At 45.3% G+C, this 21,225-nt stretch overlaps 1 protein-coding gene across 5 annotated transcripts; it reads left to right on the top strand.

The window, feature by feature from the left end:
• The first annotated feature begins 1,384 nt into the window (after positions 1-1,384).
• Positions 1,385-17,148, top strand: LOC133953623 (bromodomain-containing protein 4-like). Of its 5 annotated transcripts, none has more exons than XM_062387634.1 (22): positions 1,385-1,485; positions 4,760-4,918; positions 5,545-5,785; positions 5,880-5,972; positions 6,413-6,550; positions 6,687-6,819; positions 7,326-7,759; positions 7,847-8,218; positions 8,394-8,522; positions 9,003-9,224; positions 9,401-9,624; positions 9,705-9,805; positions 9,889-10,146; positions 10,888-10,983; positions 11,074-11,472; positions 11,958-12,551; positions 13,386-13,486; positions 13,589-13,712; positions 14,117-14,250; positions 14,371-14,561; positions 14,663-14,906; positions 14,997-17,148. In XM_062387634.1, the coding sequence occupies exons 3-22, from the start codon at positions 5,657-5,659 to the stop codon at positions 15,063-15,065; spliced, it is 4,185 nt and encodes a 1,394-aa protein (XP_062243618.1). In that variant the 5' UTR covers positions 1,385-1,485; positions 4,760-4,918; positions 5,545-5,656; the 3' UTR covers positions 15,066-17,148. The 5 variants fall into 5 exon arrangements, with proteins under 5 accessions (XP_062243618.1, XP_062243617.1, XP_062243619.1 ...); XM_062387633.1 differs by having other exon boundaries at positions 10,885-10,983; positions 13,592-13,712; XM_062387635.1 differs by having other exon boundaries at positions 10,885-10,983; positions 14,123-14,250.
• The last annotated feature ends 4,077 nt before the right edge of the window (positions 17,149-21,225 follow it).

The following is a 21,225-nucleotide window of genomic DNA, read 5'->3' as shown; positions in this document are numbered from 1 at the left end:
CAAAGGTTATTAAGTCAGTTTGCTTACAAGAAAAAAACTCTTCACCTTACACTACATTTCAGCTTCAAAGTGCTAGTTATACAATATAATACCATGAGCGCCATTGTCTTAGGGTAATTAAAAAACAACATGCAGACATGCACCGATTAACAATACAAATTATGCACAAGTGAAGTTGAAAGAGTCCACAGGTGGTGTGGCCTAATCGGTAGAGTGGTAGTCATTAAATACATGCGTCTCGGGTTTGAGTCCCACTCCTTCCCATCTTCTAAGAGAGGCGGTGGTCTAGTGGCAGAAACTTGGACCATGGGCAGAGAAGGTCTCTGGTTCGACTCCACAGAGAGACAACAAAAGAGAAACCTTGATTGATCTGTCCAAAAATCCAAGAGTCTCCCTACCCTGTCTAGTGCCCCTGAGCAAGGCACGTTACTCCCCCCAACATCTGCTCCCGAGCGCCGTACATGGTCGCTCACTGCTCTGTGTTTCCTGCACCAGATGGGTCAAAAGCAGAAGTTACATTTCCCTACCTGCATGAGTGTGCCTTTGCATGTCTGTGCATGTGTTTGGGACTAATAAATGCATCTTAAAAAAATGTTTGTCACCTTTATAAACATTTTCTGTTATAACTTAATAAAACTCAGAGCAAACAAATCGTCAGCCTTGTAAATACAGTTGTATGAAAATGTTTGGTTATTGTTAAATTTAATGAAAATAAGTAAATACATTCCTAGCAGAGAACTGAAATAAGAAAAACTACATTAGTTGTTATTTATCAATTTGAAAAAGCAGGAAATTAAAGGTAACTATGTTATTAAAAAAAGTTAATGATCAGCTTTTTTTTAACATCATTACCTAATGCCTTTATTATAGAAAAGCCTATTATTTTGGTAAGGACAAGGGAGAGACAATATAGAAGCAGTGAATATAAAGGAATATTTAGGAAAATAAAATGTAATGGAAAATACTATTTATTATTTATTACTTTCCGACTTAGACCTTTTGACATTATATGAAGAAGTTGAAAGGCTCTAAACTATCTTTTTAAAATGTATTTAAATAAAACATTTTAATTTCAGCCTCTGACCTGTTGAATCTATCTGTCTGTCTATCTAATACATTATGAAGAGGTTGAAAGGTTTGAATCAACTATTCTTTCTATTAAAATGAAGACTGTAATTTCTTTCGGGCTCCGATCTCCAGAATCCACATACTTTATATCAAATAAATAAAAATAGTTTGAAACCAAACACTTTTTTAAAATAAAAATTGAAACTTGAAATTCTTTCAGTCTCTTGCGTGATGCATACCCGTGGGTGGGGTGGGCGGGGCGTGCGGCTGAGTGGGCGGGGCCGAGGTTGGGTGACATTTGCGCTGACAGACGCTTGGCCCTGCCCCCTTGCGTCTGACGTCAGCGACGTCAACGGGACTGTTTGTTCTGGATCTGGGGCGAGGAAGGTCCGCGCGGCTGACACCCGCCTGGAGAAGGTAAAACCCGCGTCCGGCGCCTCCGGGTCGGTGCCGGAGCTTCACGCGAACACAGCTCGCAGCCTCCGGGACGTGCTGGAGCGGCAGTGCCGGCCGTCGGTGGCGCATTTGGCGCGCTGTCAGTGAGCTTCCTCGGTGAGCGGAGCATGAGCGCTCTGCGCAGGCCTCGCACCGGGTTGGAGCACACGAGTCGGATGGATTTTAGCCCTTTAACTTAGCACGGCTCGCCACGGACTGCCCCGGGTCGCCCCCGTCGCCTCGCGGCACTCGCCCTTGTTCTTGGAGCGGGACCCTCCGTGCTGTCAGCGCGCACGCTCGCTGCAGGTCGCTCTCACGCTAGCCTGTTAGCGGCTAGGCGGTTTGTTTGTAGCCCCGCAGGCCGTATTCGTGACATAAGTTACGTACCTTTCGGCAGCGTAGTCTACGCGCAGGTGGCGCAGACAGACTTTGCGTAATGTGGAGAGTGTGAATCCCGTGCGGTAGGTGTTCTGAACGGCCGCGTGCGTGCGGAGCTGTCACTGTCACTTAGGGCGAGTGGACATGGCGATGCGGTGACAGGAAGGTTAGCAAGACGCTGCTAGCCGCAGCTGCGCACGAACCCTCCGTAAGATACGTAGCGGTATTCACCACGCGCAGTTACGCTGGCTTCGTATCTCCGCTCAGACTGTCACAGGAGCAAAATGGCTGATTGAATGTGGTTCAATAAGTAGATTGAGGATGAAATGACTCCATCAGAGCGCCGTCCTCGACTCTGTCGGTCAGCTGACGTGTGTTTACTCTGCGGGAGTCGGTGATAAGACTGGGGAGCTGATCTCTGGTCTGATTTCCTTCTCTCATCTCCTCCTGCTGGTCACTCACATCTGATGTTATCACGTACAAGTGGCAGTTTCACCACAGTGTTTAAAATGGCAACAGCATTATTTCATGTGTAATCAATCACTGTGCATAGTCTCACTCTGCACATGGTTCTCTTGATTTTACACTGTTTACATTCGTTTTTATTCCATTCGTATCTTTCTATATTCCTTTCATTTAAGTGTTGCATGTTACATATTACTCACTGATGCCTATTTTATTTTCTCTTGCTGATTTTCCCCATTGTGGAACTAATCAATGACTATCTTATTATATTGGACACTGCATTAATAACTCTGCTCCTGTTCATATTCCCCTTAAGATACATGCTTTGTTTGGTTGTAGCATAAATTAATGTCTGGAAGTTTGTTGGCAGATATGGATTTATCAGGCCTATGATAATTATATCAGGGGGAACAAAAAAAATTAATATTCTGATATATGAGTCAATGTACATCAGGGCTGAACTATATGGCCCAAAATTATATTGAGCTGAAAACCTTCATTCAGCTGATAACGTTTACTATCATGATAAATGTCTTGTTATTATTTCGGTTTTAATCATTGCTTAAGGACAAACACTTAATAAACCTCAAAACTTTTTACTCATAAGCATTATATCATTATATACTTAATCTTCGTTATATTGTTATTAAAGCAAATTATATTGGGATAATTATTGTTATTGTCTTATTGCCCAGTCCTTATATATGTTAAAAAACAATTGCCAATGATTCCAGAGAAGTCGTTATCCAATCCTTTAGATATAGAAATCTAATTGAGGCCGTTTAACCACGAACCGTATTAAACTTTAATTTTTCAAACTACAAATAAAAGGAAAACACAACTAAATATATAGACCTTGCATTAAGAATCAAATGCATTGTTCTGTAAACTACTCGTACTACAAAGTATACAAAAGCATGCACATCGACAATTTGATTCAACTATTTAACTTCATAACTATTTAATACTTTAGTGTATAGCAGAAGGCAGTTTTTATCACAGTACATACCACCTTTTTGTTTACATTTTTAATATACATAAGTTTACAAAGTTCATTTAATCTTTTAAGATCAATATTTAGGTCGTTTGGCGATGAAGTTGAGATCATCAGTGGATAAAAGTTCAACGCACACTGAAGAACAGCTGTAATCATCTTTGTGAAATTCCCGTAAAAACCTTTGAGCAGTGCGACCTGCTCTACAAACAGTAATCTAGTAACTGTCAAGGTCCGAGGTCAGGGTTTGGTCTTTTACATCCAATAAATCATGGAAATCTCTTCACTCCCACTCTTGTCAGATCGCTTGGCTAACAGTCAAACAAGATAAAATGGAAAACACAACACAACACAATGAAACAACTCATTATACTTGAACATGAGGAAAGCTTCCACACAAAGAGTTATAGAAGAAGCTTTAGAAGACTCAGGATCATGTTTGTCTGACAAACTGTACTTTGTGCCGAGGAGAACATTTGGTTATTCTATACATGGTTGTAACTTACAGCAAAATAGCATAAAAGAATAGCAGCAGAATAAAAAAAAAGACACATTCATAAGTGTCATGGTGGCAAAGCAACAACGGGCTGAAACTTCAGACAGAAAGATAAGCAAAGGGTTGCAACAGATCAGAGACCTTGACTAACACAAGACGAGAAGGAACGCGTCAAGCACCTGTTGTGTGTCTGTGTGAGTCTCAGTTCATTTGAGCACAGCCTGATTTACATTGAGTTGTTTTCCGCATGAAATATTCACAAGAGGCTCTTTAATTGATTCTTAACTGGCTGGTGGCAGATCAGTTTTGAAAACTTGTACAAGAGTCAAAACAGCTACAGCCACAAATGAGTAAAGGTGCAGATTGCGTCTCATTTCAAAGATGTAGCTGTCCAATTCCTGTTGTATCTAAATACCACTTTCTCCGTATGCACATACCATTAACCTTTTATCGGCTAATGTGTTTTAATGTAAGTTTGAAAACATCCATGTGTCTTTATCTTTACCTCAGTTTTAGGCCACAATTTAATTTTAAAACACTTCACTGTTGCCCCGTTTGCTGTCCCCGCTACAGAGACGTTTGGAAATGGCTCTGGCTCTCATGTTGTTTTACTGACTGGGTTTTGTCAGTCATGGCTCAAATACCAGCAAAGCCGTGCTCACACACATTGCCAGTAACAGTTCCCTCTCTTAACTCTTAATTGCGGTTTCTTGTTTTCAGTCTTTTGTACAACTAGGCAGCAAACTGCAGAGTAGACCATCAGTTTATGTAACCAGTCATGTGATGGTTGTTTTCAGGTGTGTTAGTATGGACTGGGATTACTACAGATACTGAGCTAAGATGCTGGTGTGGACACAGAGATATACTTGTTGTTTTTAAACATCATTATAAACCACAGACATTATGTTCTCCCTCTCTCACAGGTGTGACACTCAGCCCTCTACCAGCGTGTTGCGGTTTCCTTGCCTCGACAGCGTGCCTCTGACGGACTTCAGGTGTCGCCTCAGGAAATCGCCCCCCCCTCACCAACTGAGATATGATCACCCAATCGGATTAGACCACAGCGGCACGGCAACAAACATGTGAGTCCCTGCAAAACGACCGGCTTCCTTCTTTAACCTGATGTACGTCGGTGCAAGGCTGTTTGAGACCTTCAGAAAGGAAATGTTGACATTTTGTGTTCTCTTCACTTTACAACCACGGACTCCATTGTACATAAAGAGACATTAATCTTTAGAGAAACTCATTATCTGGGGAAAACAAACAACTGTTGTTTCTCTTCATGTTGTAAGTTTAGCTTCTTTCAAATAGTGTTTTAACAGCTCATAGCGAGTGTCCTCTTTTGGATGTTTATCTGTAACTGCTGGATGTTTGTGTATAAGAAGGGTATTTCTCATCCAATCATCTTTTTCTCTTGCTCCAGTCCACATCATCATACCTTCATTTCTCTATGAATTACAATAACAGGCAAGTAACAGAGCTAGAGGGTGAAGGAACCTGCCCGATTGTTATTCGATGTGGCATTTAGTGTTTATTCCATTTGTGGTGAAAGTGAAAATGTGGAGGCCAATGTTAACATTCAGGTTTTCTTCTACAGATGAAACAATGTAATGGGCTGGCTTTATGTTGAGTCAGAGCAGGTTTCACTAAAAGGTGCAGGAGTGGCAGCAGCAGCGGTGATAACGAGTTCTGTTTCTCATCCTTCCAGAGAGTCGAGTGAGGAGTGGAATGGCCTGAGGGGGGTCCCCCCAGTCCCACCTGCCCCTGCCAGGTCCAGACTGCCTCAACTGTCTGCTCAGCCACTGCGACCCACCGCTGCGATGGGAGACGGACTGCAGGCAGGCAACAGCCAGAACCCCCCCTCTGCCCCCCCACCTCTGGCCTTCAACGCCCCAGCACCCGACACGTGGGACCCATCCAGACCCAAACGAAAGACCAACCAGTTGGAGGTAGAGGGAGATTTCGGTGTCTTTCAATACATGAAATCTTTCCCCGGTGATTGGATCTGAGTTGAATTGATTTTATGACTTTGCTCTTTTTCAGTACCTGCTTAAGGTGGTGTTTAAGTCAGTATGGAAGCACCACTTTGCATGGCCCTTCCAAGCTCCCGTAGACGCCATCAAACTCAATTTACCTGTGAGTACAAAATACACAACAAAAATTGTGAATTAATGTAATATGCGAATTACACTGCAGTGCAGGTGATTGTCGGTGCAGCAGAATATGCAGTTTTTTCTGCCTTGGTTTTTTCCAGACTCTACTTCTCCGTTTGATATGAAAAAATAACTACTCGTCCGTTATTCCTTTTGCCAAAAAGAAGAAATAAGTAGAAGTACTTGCAATACTTATTTCTTCATATTAAAAAAACACTGCAACAAAAGCTGAGCTCAGACTGGAGGAGATTTGGTCCAATATAAGTGTTTTTTGGAGAGCGACAGGGGATCACAGAGCAGAACACTAAGTTAAAGACCTTTTTAATGAGATTATGAGCAGTGATTCATTATGAAACTGGTGGGACAAATAAGTCCGAGTTTATCATTTCATCAACAATCTATTCTTCGCCTGCTCTCTTCAAGGACTACTACAAGATCATCAAGATTCCTATGGACATGGGCACTATAAAGAAACGCCTGGAGAGCAACTACTACTGGAACGCCCAGGAGTGTATCCAAGACTTCAACACGATGTTCACCAACTGCTACATCTACAACAAGGTCAGCGACATGAGAGCATCCGGTGACATGAATCCCAACAACCTGTAGTTCTGATTCCTTCAAGGCAGTGTCCTACCAAACTTACGTTATAACTCAAAAAGAAGAGGGATGTTAAGGTTTATCTTTGTTTGTCTAGCCGGGGGACGATATAGTCCTGATGGCCGAGGCCTTGGAAAAGCACTTTCTCCAGAAGATCACAGAGATGCCGCAGGAGGAGAAGGAGATCGCTTTGGTCACCAAGGGACGGCGGGGGTTCCGACGGGAGTCAGGTATGAGTTAGAGAGATCTTAAAAATATTTATACAGTTTGTTTTGGAACAAGAGCCTTTCCAGGAAGAAAAGGGAATTCTTTCAAACCCTGCATAAATATTTACTCTTACACATAACTAATTGGGTTTGGGAGATCAAAGGTTAAAGTATGGGTGGCCTCATGTGTCTGGAGAACAAACTTAATGTAGACTGTAACTGCGTTGGCTGGTGGTGCATGCAACCTGTGCTTATGTAGTCGATTGTGTTTTTGTGTATTCTTGCTGTGCTGTGACTGGTAAACTAGTCTAACCAGCCAAGCGTCTGTGTTCAGCACTTATTGTCTGTACTTGTTTCTTGTAAACCCCACCTAGCATGGCATTTGTATTGTTAAATTACGTTTGGCCTGATTGATGCTTGTGCGACGTGTCCTGTACTGTTCTTGAACGTTTCATTACCGGTCCTAAGCAGGTCTGGGGCCAGCTGGTTGGTTTGGCATAATCATCTTTCTTTCGTTTTCTTTTTTCCAGCTATAATCACAAAGTCAGATTCAGGCCAAGACTCGTCGTCTCCCTCTTCCACCCCTCACACACGAGGCTTTTCCTCCCCGCCAACCACCCCACACACCCGTCCTGCACCCACCCCTCTAGGCCCTCCCACATTAGCCCTGGCCCAGCCTCTATCGCAGCCCCTGGTCCAACCTGGAGTCCACCCCTTGTTCCAGCCCATGTTCCAGCCCATGGTCCAGCCCTCGATGCAACCCTCGATCCATGCTCTACTGCAGCCTCAGCCTCCCCCACGTGTTCCTCCTACACCCACCTCCCACACCCATCTGGTCACCCCGTTCCCCCTCTCAACCTCAGATGTCCTGGCCCAAGGCCTGACCTCTGTTCCCCCTTCAGCCCCAGCACACCCAGGCCTCCTACCCGTCCCGATGCTTCAGAGTCCCCCCGCCCTTATCAAGGTAAGGAAATGGAGAACTCATTCTTGAATCGCACAGGCTCATTCTTGCGTCATTTTTTCCAACCTCTGACCTCTCCTGCGCCAACAGCAAAGAAAGAGTCAGAAGAGGAAAGCAGACACCACCACGCCCACCGCCAACGACCAGCTCAGTGAATCATCTCCCGTCTCCGCCGAGGCGCGGCCACGTCGAGACAGCATTCGTCCGTTGAAGCAGCCGAAGAGAGACGCGTCGCAGCCGGACTCCCAGCATCACCTGGTCGCCGGTTTGGAGACGGGCGGGATGGCGACGCTGAGTCGTCAGGAGCAGCTGCGTTCCTGTGCGCGCCTCGTCAGAGAGATGCTCTCCAAGAAGCACGCGGCGTACGCCTGGCCCTTCTACAAGCCTGTTGATGCTAAAGCTCTCGGCCTCCACGACTACCATGACATCATCAAGCACCCCATGGACCTCAGCACCGTCAAGGTGATTTTATTCAGATTGAGGATCAGCATGCAATGACTGTTATTGACTTAATCACAGGGAGAGCCAGTGTATTGCTGCCTTTATTTATAATTGGCCAGGGAATCGAGAATATGAAATCATTGTTATTATTCTGATGAACAAACTAATGAAGACAGTTTTTGTTTGTCTCCCTCAGAAAAAGCTGGACAACAAACAGTACAGAGACGCTCAGGAGTTTGCAACAGAAGTCCGGTTGATGTTCTCCAACTGTTACAAGTACAATCCTCCAGACCATGACGTGGTCTCCATGGCACGCAAACTACAGGTGGGCGAGCACATCTCACAACACTATAAGCACCATGTGACCAAAAGTATGTGGACGTCCATGAAACACTGGATGGGATCAAGCTCCTGTAGCCAGGCTCCAAAATCAAATGCAGTAGATCGATGGATGGATAGGCAGGAAGGAAAGAAGTATACCTCAATCTAATATTCCCTCAGGATCAGTAAAGTATCCATCCATCCATCCTCAAGTACAAAGTACAGCAGAAGAAAATATTTACAGTATGTATGAATATATACATACATCTACACTATTATATTTTTAACAATACGAGAACAGTTAGACACAGTTTATTCAAAGTCTCATCGAAGCATGTTTGAGTAATGAGCAGATATGATCATGTTACTTATTAAACAGCAGTTACAGCCATTTAATTACATGTGAACCATTTTACATATTTGTGTTACAAGGTTTTAGAAAGGTTTATCTCCAGTTCACAGTTTCTCCTGTTTCTCCCGACAGGACGTGTTCGAGATGCGTTTCGCCAAAATGCCCGATGAGCCGGAGGAGCCCCCCCCTGTTCCCACCCCGTCGTCGGCCCTCCACCCTGCCCCCTCCACTCGACCAGCCCCGCCTCCTTCTGCTGTCTCGGCGGGCGAGAGCTCCACCTCCTCCGAATCGGAGTCCTCGGGAGGAGGCCCAGACAACGAAAGGCAACATCGATTGGCTGAGTTACAGGAACAGGTTAGAGGATGGAAAATGAAGGGGGAGGGAGGCTAATGAGACACAACAGGTGGGTGGGCCACGCAGAGCAGCTTTACCGAATGTGGGTAATTGCTGAAACACGGAGAAACAAATGCGCAGGCCACTTTGTGTTCGCCTCTCTAAGATCATTGTTGTGTGTTTCCCGTTTCCTCCAGCTTAAAGCTGTCCACGAACAACTTGCAGCACTTTCTCAGCCGCAGACCATCAAGCCCAAGAAGAAAGAGAGGGAGAAGAAAGAGAAGAAGAAAGAGAAGCACAAGAAGAAGATGGGAGCAGAGGAAACGGTGGAGGCCCCTCCGCCTGTGATGCTTCAGACGGCCAAGAAGAGCAAGAGCATCAAGGAGCCGATCACTGTGAAGAAGGAAAGGAAGAAGCCTGGGTAGGTGTGACAGACTTTATCTCGGTGATGTTGTTGTAGCTGCGTTAACTGGAGCTAATCAGATCATCCGTCCATCACAGGAAGAAAGAAGGAGTGAAGAACAGCCGCCCGACTGCCCCCCCCCAGCCGGGGCCGACCCCTCTCGTCCCCTCAGCCTCTCTCGAAGCAGAGGATGAAATAGGTGCGTGTGGTGAGCAGGATTTTCTGTTTGTGAAGTCTCTACGTCTTTAACGATGGTGTCGTGCTGTATGCTCGCCTCTGCAGACGTATTTGGGGGCGTGTCCACTGAAAGAGGCAAGCCTATGTCGTACGAGGAGAAGCGTCAGCTGAGCCTCGACATCAACAAGTTGCCCGGCGACAAACTGGGCCGCGTGGTGCACATCATCCAAACACGCGAGCCCTCGCTGAAGAACTCCAACCCGGACGAGATCGAGATCGACTTCGAGACGCTGAAGCCTTCCACGCTGAGGGAGCTGGAGAAATACGTGTCCAGCTGCCTCAAGAGGAAGAAGAGGACATCAGGTGGGCTGCTCCTACTCTGGCTCAGTGCTCGCTTCAACTGAACCTTTACGATTCCAACAGATCTCAGTCGAGTCAAAGCGCTTCTCACGTGAAGGTTTCGCTCTACCGCTCATTTTAAGTGTGGTGGTATAGTTCACTAATGCAGTGTTAGGCAGAACTAGCTCAAATGTCAACAGTATAAAATGGTATTGGAACATCTCTAAGCAAACAGGATCAAATGAAATCAGAGCACCTTTCTACTGAGCCCCGGAAGTCCCCAAATATTTATTTTTTATCTTATGCACACAAGTTATAATCTTGTGGGAACAAGGTACAATGTTGTGTGCGCAAGATAATGAAGTTCTATACACAGAGTTAATGTCTGCGTGATAAATACACAACTGGCCGATGATTTCGACGTTTATACCTTTTTTAAAGATATTTTTTATTTCACAGCGACAAGAACTTCCTTGTGTGACTTTCCCAGGTGAAGATAAAAGTTGATTAGCTGAGTTTTCTCCATCTACAGTTCAGATCTGGTGGCGGTTTGTATCTGAGTGATTCAAACACAAATCTTCTTAAAATAATTTCTTGTGCCACAACATTGAATAAATATCATCTTTTGGGACTTCGTGGGTTCTGTATGTTTCCCTCATATGTTTTTTCAGTGATTTTGTCTTCACACCAGCTGAATGTCAGTCAGAAGTGAAAAAGAAACGTACAGTAAAATGATTTCTGAATGTTGTGGGTGTGTTGCAGTAGACAAACCTCTGGAAACGACAAATGTGACTAAGATGAAGACGGGATCTTCATCCTCAGGCAGCAGCGACTCCTCTGACAGTGAAGACTCTGAGAATGGTAACGTACACACCCACCATTAAATCCCCCCTCACGTGATCTGCTTCTCCGTGGATTTCCTACTCATTTCATATATTCTCATTCCACCAGGGCTGGTTCCCACACAGCAGAAGAAGACCTCGACTAACAAAGACATCAAGCGACCACAGCACCAGTCCCTCAGCAGCGGGGTCGTCCCTGTCCCTCCTCAGCTGCAGCCTCAGCCTCAAGTCGTCCAGCCCAAGCTACCGTTTGTCCCCCCTCCCCCCGTCCCCGTCCCCGTCCCCGTCCCGTCTCTGAACACCTCCCAGCTGCTGGCCTCAGGATTTGATCCCCTGGCTCACTTCATGAACCCTCACCTGACGCAGTTGAACGCGGAGCCGAATCCAACCATCGCTGCTGCTGGTGTCCCCGTCAGCGCCGGCCTCCTCCACACAAACACACCCAGTAGCCAGATGGCCACTGGGACGCACCCGTTCCTCAACCAACATCCCATCATCCCCTCGCCAGGTACTTCAGAGATACTTCTCTAATTATTATGATACATATTTAATGAATGAAGTTACTAGTATTTCAATTTAGCGACAAAGCGTTTGGTCTTTATCGAAGCTAGAATAAATAAATCTCACTAGAACCCAATATAATCTAAAACATAATTTTTACATCAAATGTAATGTGAAGTTTATCTGTATTGTAAGATTGTTCTTATCTGAAGCCAATCTCTACCGACTGAGCAACAAACCGGTTTGAACTCAAACAATATTTGACATTTCTGGATGATAAGATATAAGATATTTCCCCCAAAGTCTGATCCTATTTACAGCTTTTATTTATTATTCCATGTATTTACCCTCAGCAGTTAAATCTCTATGATGTAGTTTACATGGTCAGTGGTGTTTTGGGGGGGGACTGTAACTTTTTGTGACTATCTCTTTAAACTGGAATGTTGTTTTTCTGGACTTTCCCCATCCCTCTGTTCCCTTCCTGCTTTGCAGCGGTCCACAATGCTCTGCCCCAGCAACCATCAAGACCGAGCAACAGGGCAGCACCGCTTCCCCCCAAGCCGCCGCAGCCCCCCCCGGCCTCGCTCCCCTCCCTGCCCCCGCCCCCCTCACCCCAGCTTCAGCCCTCGCTTCCCCTGACGCTTCCCCAGCCGGTCCCCCGTCCTCGTGTCCCCTCCCCCCCGTCACACGGCATCTTGGGCACCCTCTCTTCACAACCCCCCATAGCCTTGCTGGAGGACGACGAAGAGCCGACACCCACCGAGGCTGTAACCCCGCCCCTCAGCCAGGTGCACAGCTTCCTGCAGTCTCTCCAGCCTCGACCCCCCCCCACGCAGACGCAGCCCATGCACACGCGCTCGCCCGTGCAGCTGATGCCGTCGCTGCACATGCAGGCCATGGCGCTGTCCGCCCCGGCCCCGGTGCAGAGACACGGCTCTGCCCCCCCGCTCATGCAGCAGCCGTTCCCTCACACAGCGACGTCACAGCAGCAGAAGAGCCTGACGCTGCAGCAGAAGGTTCAGCAGATGCAGCTGCAGCTCCAACAGCAGGCGTCACCACCGAGTAAAGCCGAGTCTTACACAACAGGTGAGATCAAGACTCAACAGCTCGTACACTGAGGGCTCTGAAACAAGGATGATGGGTCACACGATAGCTGAGGGGAAAATAAAAACATGTTATTCTGTTAATAACTTTTCGTACTTTCACCTCCTTGTGAATTATAATGTGTGTAGGAGAGACTAATCTGTTAAGAGGGGTTCACAAGTTGGTGGTGATGAATTACCCTCTCCACACAATCAGCGCCTGTGCAGGTGCTTTAGGTCCACAGGACATTTTGTCTCATCTCCAATAACTGATATTCGAATGGGAATACAGATAAATAAATTGCGGGCAACAACATCCTGCTCAGACGTGATTGGTCAAACCAGAAACAGAGACAAGAATCCTCCGACCCCCAAAGTCTTGTCCCTCACCAACAGATTCTGTTTATTCTCATGAAAAAAACCTGTTAATATAGATAAACCCACACGAGGTAAAAAAATCCATATTTGATTTAATTTACTTCAGAATTAGTACAACTAAAGTTTAGAGAAAGGCAAACAGAAGTTTCTTAAATACTTGAACTACTCCAATGTCTTTGTACTTGTTTATCTTCAGTTCAAGAAGAAACAGGGTAAATTTATCTCACATGGTTCATAATGTTAGAATAAAAATCTTTGTTTCAGAAGTAACTTTTGCGCTTTCCGTGAAATCCTTCCTACGTAGCCTCCACACACAGATGAGACTTGTTTTATCCTTTTTTAAAAGCACTTTGTAACTTTGTCATTCAAGTACCAAGTAATAAAAATACATTTTGCAGACGTCATCGCACATTTAGACAAATTTGTCCTTGAATGAAATGAAGCCTGGATGTTTCTCCAGGTTGCCTGCGTGAGAGCCCCCCTCCCCTGATGATGCACTCTCCCCAGATGCCTCAGTTCCACACAGCCGGACACTCGTCGCCGCCACATACCAAGAAACACGTGAGTGAAGAGTTGCACGTTTTTTAAAATGCAGGAAAAATAAAATACGATTAATTTGTTGTTGTTGTTGAAGGAGCTTTTTGTAAATTGTTTGTGTTTCAGCAGGAGCCGAGGTCCAACCTGGTGGAGGTCAAAGAGGAGAAGCCTTCCCACTCGCCCGTTCTGCCCCCCTCCCCCTTCAGTCCTGTTGTGCGTCAGGATTCACACAAACCCGACAACAAACACAGTGAGTAAAAGACACTGTTGTGTTTACTTTATACTTCATCATGTCCAAAGTTAAACTCATTTTGAGCAAGAGAGTCTTAGAGTGTCGATGAGGACGTTATGTGTGTGGAAAAGCTTGTGTTCTCTTGAATGACCAACAGAGGGCGCACCATGGGTCCCTTTCTATAGAAGACTTGATTTGTAACCTCACTAAACATTTCTCCAGGGATTTTACTTCTCAATCTCTAGTTTCAAGTCTTCTTCAATACAGCAGGATGTTGATTTTCAGAATTATGGTCCCATTTAGAGTCAAACACACCTCCTGCATACAACCACACACGGCTAATATGCATATTAGCCCCTTTTCAGAAGCATGAGTGTGACTGTTCAGATGCAGATGTGTGGTTAATGTCGTGTTTCTCTGAGGATTAGATCTGAAGCCACTGGATGGTTCTCGCCCTGGTCCTCGCCTCCTCGACTCCCCGGCGCCGCCGTGCTCCCAGCCGGACATCAAAATCAAGCAGGAGCCCAAAACTCCCACCGCTCCTAAGAAGACACAGGTGTGTATGAGTGTGCAAGACTGAAATCGACCTCCTCCTCTGCTCTCTCCTTTATTCACATTTTCTTTCTCCACCTTCCTCCTCCTCACCGCTCCATCTTTTTTCCTCCTCCTCTGCCAGGAAGTGAAGTTAAAGAACATGGGCTCCTGGGCCAGCCTGGCTCAGAGGTCCCAGTCCACGCCGGCCTCCGCTGTGCGCTCCTCCAGCGACAGCTTCGAGCAGTTCCGCCGGGTGGCGAGGGAGAAGGAGGAGAGGGAGAGACAGCTGAAAGCACAGGCTGAACAGGCCAGGAAGGGGCAGGTGAAGCATCGGTAGGTGGGAGGAGGACGGAGAGACGTCTGGAGGAGACGCCATGTTAGAGAAAGTCAGACAAAATCCTTACTTGTATTCATTTCCCTTCTTCTTGCTGTAGCCGTGAAGACGAGGACACCGTGGAGCCGGCTCGTCGAGTCCAGGAAGACACTCGCCGCCGCCCGGAGCAGCAGTCGCCGCTCGCTCCAACACCTCCGGCTTCGACCCCGCCCACCAACTCTCCACAGGCTCCTCCCACTCAGCCTCAACCCCAGACGCCGACCTCCGCGGCTGCACAGAACGCCCTCGACCAGCAGAGGGAGATGGCGCGCCGCCGTGAGCAGGAGAGGCGCAGGAGAGAGGCGGTAAGAGCAAAACTGATACCCATCAAGAAATACTGGTTTTCAGATTTATAGGTATTAATTTGTCTCCTTGTTGTCTGGTCCCGTCCTCAGATGGCGGACACCATCGACATCAACTTCCAGAGTGACCTGATGGCCATTTTTGAAGAGAACCTTTTCTGAGGATGTTGGGAGTTGAGAGAAGGACCCATAGACGTACATGAGAAAAATAAATATTCAAAAATGCATATACACCACGAAGCTCTGATATACATGGTCGCTGCTCATATGAATGCAAACACACACTCTTAACGGTAACTGTCCCTTTCTCTCAGTAGTTGAAACAGCTGGCTTGTGTCATGTGAATGAGGAGCGGGGTGGGTGGGTGGGTGGGGGTGGAGTGAAACAGAAAGAAGAAGAAGAACCTCCTCCTCCTCTCTCCCCCCCCCCCCCCCCAAGTTTTCCTCCAACCTCAGATACGTTTTGGTGTCTGGCCCGGTGTGTATGCTCGTTGGTTCTCCGGGGACGACAGACACTGAAAATTTTAAGAATGGAAAAACAAGGACGGCAGAGTGAAGAGGAGGCGACTCGACTTTAACATAAAGTAACGGCCATGATGATGATGATGATGATGATGATGATGATGATGAGTAGGATTTAATTTAAGTGAAAATGAAAGAAAACCTTATTCTCTTAATGTGTGACAGGAGAGAAACGGGGGTTTAAACCAACAGGTGACCTAAAGACGGACGGATCACCTGGTTCCTGGTTTTCTTTTCTCCTCTCGTCTGATCTCGTCTCTGTTGTTTTATTTTTTTCAAGTTTTAGATTTTTAACCGGGAGGGTCGGGGCCGGTGTGGTGGAGTTTGTCGTCAGGTTCAAGCGGTCGTCTGGGAGTCGGTTGTTTTCTCAGGACACGGTGGAAATGAAACACACACCCCCCCCCAACCCGGCCACAGTCACACACTTTTCTAAGACATCCTTCCTCCCTCCACGTCCTGCTACTGCTTCCCTCTCCGACATGAATTCAAGAGGTGAAGGTGGAGGAGGAGGAGGAGGAGGAGGAGGCGACGCTCGGGCCTGTGTACAAATTTAAAAAATAAGCGAGTGGGTGACGAGGAAGGAAACGGTGGCGTTTTTAAAAAGTTGTCCAGAGTGTGTCCTTTGCCTTAGCTCTCTGGCCTGTAAACTATCCATCACACCCCCACAAATTATACATATTATATATAAATAGATACATGAATATATATTATATACGATGAAAAAGTCAACGCAGAAGAACATGAGAGGGATTTGGATTGCGGGGGGGGCAAAGCTCGTCTCTGTGTTCATCTTGAAGCTCTGGTTTTTGATTTTGTAGAATTTACTGTAAAGAAGAAGAAGAAGAAACTTTTTTATGATTCTAAGGAGAGGATTGTTTCGTCTGTCTCGTTCTCTCCGACCTGTTTCAGTTTTTTCTTTTCTCTCTCTCTCTCGACTCTATGCCAAAACCAATCTATTGAGTGCTGAAAGTTCATTCACACATTTTTTTTTTTTTTTTTTGACATGTAAAATGCATCTTCTTTTCACTTTATATTAAAGGCTACGTTTTTATTGCTATTTAATTTTCCTTTATCCCCTTTTTAAAGCCCCACAGCCCTGCAGCAGTTTGCCTGTAAATCGGTTGAAGACGCGGTTCTTGAGATCGCTGCTCGGCCCCATCATTCTGTAGTTGTCCCATAAATCTGCACTTAAACGTTTCATTACACATCTTTAATTCTTTCTTTTTCATTATTTCTTATCATTTACATGTTTGTTTGTTTGTTTTTGTTTTTCTTAGCCGTCGCGTCCTCCACTATCTCCTTCACAGCGTCTACAGTCTGATGATAGGTTCTTGTTCGTCATCTCTTGTCTTTTAGTTTTTATTTTAGAAATGTTTTTATCGTCCATGGTTTTTTGGGATGTCGTGTTCCATCGTGTTTTTCGGGAAGCGCGAGGCCCCCCCCCCCCCCCCCCCCGGCTTCTGTAGGTTGGCCCAGATATCTGAGTGTTTTCAAATCTATAATCACTTCTTTCTTTTTTTTTTTTTTTAATGTTTCATTCATTTCTTTTCTCTTTTCATATTTGATTGTTTTGAGTTTATTTTGTTTTTCCTTTGATTTGATTTTACCCAGGACAACCTGTCGGTATGTTGGTGAGTGAGGCATTGAGGTCAATAGATTCATCTTGTTCAGAGTTAAACATTTTTTTTAAAGAAAAGTATTAAAATAATGTTTAAAAAACTAAACTCTTGTGCTCAGTTGTTTGTTTGTCCTCGTCGCTGCAGCTTTACGTGGATCATCCCATTCCACTTCCTCCCGCTATCGGGAAATGAAGCCAGAATATCCTGTTTATGATGAACAACTCCAGAGTCCCGGCTGTAAATATGATGTGTCACCAGGTTTTATAGCATCGACTAACTCATTAAAACCAAACCTAGAAACTGTGATGCAAGAAATACAGGAACAATCTTTGTCCTATTAAATGATGTAGAAGAAGCAGGGAGCGATCAGGACAATCTGTCATGTCTTCCGTCTTTATATTCAGGTTTACAGCTGACGGATCATAATATGAGGGAGGGAGCTGAAGAGAGAGAGAGAAGGCATTTTAGCTTCTTATCCACTGGCCAAATGTATGTGGACACCACCGGCTGGTTTCCATGATGGTTCCAAAGTTTTATTCTAACTTTACAGCATAGCTTCATTTGTATAACAGTTAAAGTTAAAGTTCTTAACAGGATTAGATCAAATAAATAATAAAGACAAAGACAAATTCAAGTTTATTTTAAGACTCTTGATGCAGGTCTAAATGCTTCATTATCATCTATATGTTCAAACATCCCATCACTGAACTTTGGAGGGTGACTGTGTTGAAATATGAATTACTCTAAATCAAGTCTACACCATATCATCAAGTGACAGATTTAGTTTGGGGACCAAATCAAGAATTTAACCATTTTACCCCAAACTAAATCTGTCCCTTTATGATTTGGATTATTGTCATTCTTACATATCTTTAGCTTTATTGTACATCACAAGTACTAATAGTTTTTTTTAATTCAGGAAAATTAGGGGATGAGTGCGACGACGAATGCAAGCTTTGAAATAATATTTGGGTTTGATTTCTGTGTTTTACGAGGAAGTGGAGAAATTTACTTCTTCATATACATTCTTACAGAGTACAGAGAATATTCTGCCATTTACACATTTGCCTCAATTTACTTTTACTTTGATTTGCTGCCACATTGCTAGAAAATGTTTCATCCATAAGACGTTTTTAGAAAACAATAATTATCACATGTTAACCGATCTGAAGTATTTTACATCCTAGTCGTAAAATGACCGCGTTAGCAAATGTGCAGATAAATAGAAAGCAGCCAGAGGAATCGGGGACACGAGGGTAGTCGAGTCTCTGAGGTGTTAAAACGACTGGCTGTGTAATGGGATCACTGGGCAGGATGTACTTTTACAACAGAGCAGCAGAGGATGTTGTGGTTGGGACCAGTTTGAACCAGATGCACGTTGGAAACACGGATCCAGATACTGTCAGTGAAGTGATTCTAACAGATCCAGAGGAAGTTCAGAATCTCCGCTCTGCACTTTGAGTTCTTCCTTGACCCTCGAGCGTCTCACATCCACATCCTTGATAAACGCACACGTCTAATAATACTGAGCAGATTCTGTTATTTACACTGTATCCTAAACTGTCTCCTGTGGCCTCGAGGCGGCTGATAAATCCAGCTGCCGCTCTGCTCAACCTTTCTTTATCTTTCCCCCTTCGTCCCTTGTCTCTTTTGACTTTCAAATCGAGGCCTCTGTGGTTTTGCATAGTGTTTAAACTTTGAGATCCAGTCCAGGGCGTGACAGAAACCAACTCTGCACTCGGGAGGAGAGGTCAGAGGTCAGTGAAACCACATGCAGGAGAACTGCAGGCCCCTGAACTCATCAGGTGAGAGGATGAGAAAAGACCCGGAGTGAAGAGATAAGCCATCGCAGCATCTTCTTCCTTCTCCGGTGACTTCAAATATACAAAGTGAGAGAAACAAAGCTTAGAGAGATATTCGGGGAATGTGAGAGTAGAGCCACGGCAGAGTCGGTTCTGCAGCTCTACCTGGAGGAGAGATGTTAAAGATTGAATGGAGAAAAGAGGAACAAGGAGCGAATGAAGAAGTGAAATACACGAGGAGGACGAGGACGACGATGAGAGGTGGATGAGTAGCAGAGCAGGAATGAGAAACTTTAGCTGCTGCAGCATGTGGCAACAGATACTCGAGAGTTGGCTGAGTCGTGTGAGAGCCTGGAGAAGTCACGTGATCCTCTTGTAGACGCAGAGAAGCTCAAACTCCTTGTTTTTCTTCACCTCTGTTGTTCAGGTTCACTTAAGAAGAAACTTACTTGACTTATTCCTGCTCTGAAGCAACAGTTTGATTCCTCGGTCAGTTCGGGTTTCGTGAGACTTTTTAATAAGGCAGCTGCACTTCAGTGGTTTCCCAACATTGTTGTCTTATGAGCTTTTAACAAAAAGAAAAGAAAGAAAACAATTGATCTGTCACCATCTTCTTTACAGCATCAAAAGTAAACTTTGAGAAAACATCTGTGTGATATCAACCAAAAACTACAATTATCCGGAGAATCTTACTCTGACACGTCCTCTGGAGAAAATCCAGAGGATCTGCGGAGTTCATTTCATCTAAAAGCAGCTTTAGAGAAACATTTGACGTTTGAGTTTATTCTATGTCCCATTCACTAACATGGAGGAGGCTGGATTTATTACCTATACTGCTGCCAGCCAGCAGGGGGCGATCAAGTCGATTTTTACCTCCCTTTGTGGTTGTCAATCTTTATATATCTCTAACTATATGTAAAGATGGACGACATGATTGCCTCTTTGAAAAGGGGCAATCCTGTCGTCTACCTCCTCCATGTTAGCAGATGGGAAGGGCCGAACTAAAAAGTCAAAGTACACATCAAAACAAGTGAGATATCATTTTTATGTTGCTGGATGAAACGTTCTGATTGGTCGAGCACATGTATCATCAGGACCTTGTTTCTGTGGCTCCATCCACTGGCTCCCAATTAGGTCTTCGTAAAAAGATGGCCGCTTTCGCATACAGGATATTCTGGCTTCGATTCTGGAATGTGGGAGGAAGTGGAGTCCTCTCGCCCTCAGTCCGTGATTCAAAGTACTTTTAAGAAACTTCACAACAAATCAAACCTTCATGTTCGAGGCTGAGGACCACTCAGGGTTACATTTCCTAAGAACCGCTACGTCATCTTCTGGGAGGCGTTTGGGTTTGTTTTTTTTCGGAGGAGGGGGTGGGTGGAGGGGATTTTACACAACGTTAAGTACCGGGGGCCTTCGTCTCACCGCCTTTCTCTCGGCAGCCTTCCCGTTAATGGCATTAGCCGCGGTGATGAGGGGCGATCACCGGGACATCAAGGCCCTTCCCCGAAGCCACGCCAGATGACAGTAAGCAGCTCCACATGGCCTTCATGCACACGCACACACAAACAGGCACAATTCAGACTTGCACAAGACTTGCACGCACACAAACACACACACACATGCATTCACATTTGCTGACACATCGGCTGCTCGTACACAACTTGCTCTCACGCTCCGGATTCCTGCTGTTTTACGGTGCACATGGTCTGCCGGGTCTGTGGGGGGGGGGGGGGGGGGGGGGGATCAGGCTGTCATTCAGCTGCTGACTGGGCCTCTGGTCTCTGTCTTTGCTGTTTCACCACACGGCTCAGAAACATTCACGCCCTCCTTCCCCCCCCCGATAAATCACTCCCAAGCATTTCTGCTCTTCCTCCGTCGTTGTCGCGGGATCCACATAACCTCCCCCCCCCCACCCTCCCCCCTTTCTCTCTTTCCTTTCCTAAAATAAAACTTCCTTTTGCCTCTCATGACTTTTATAGTAACAACTCCTTTTTTTGTTTTGTTATTACTTCATCATTTGGTTCTTGGTTTTATATATATGTATATATAGAGCACCAACGCATTGTGTGTATTGTTCCCAGCAGGATCTCCCACAATGGATGGCCAGTTTAATTAGAGGCCTGGGGGGGAACATAATAGTAGGAAGGGAGAGAGAAATCACTCTTGACCTTGGAAACCGAAGTTGACAAAACAATCTGCTCAGGAGTTTTCTGTGATGTAACACACTCCGCTCCAGAGCCTGTAGATATGTCTACAACATATAATACAAAACGACAAAAAATACACAACATAGACAAAAAAAGAACATCTTGTAATAAGTAAAGTAAATGTCATAGATCCTCAGGGACTCGGTGGCCTCGGTCATGTAGTGCTAATGGGA

This window comes from Platichthys flesus, chromosome 5 (genome assembly GCF_949316205.1).
Source record: "Platichthys flesus chromosome 5, fPlaFle2.1, whole genome shotgun sequence".
In the NCBI taxonomy this organism is placed as follows: Eukaryota; Metazoa; Chordata; class Actinopteri; order Pleuronectiformes; family Pleuronectidae; genus Platichthys; species Platichthys flesus.
This window is presented reverse-complemented; position numbering and strand designations above follow the sequence as displayed.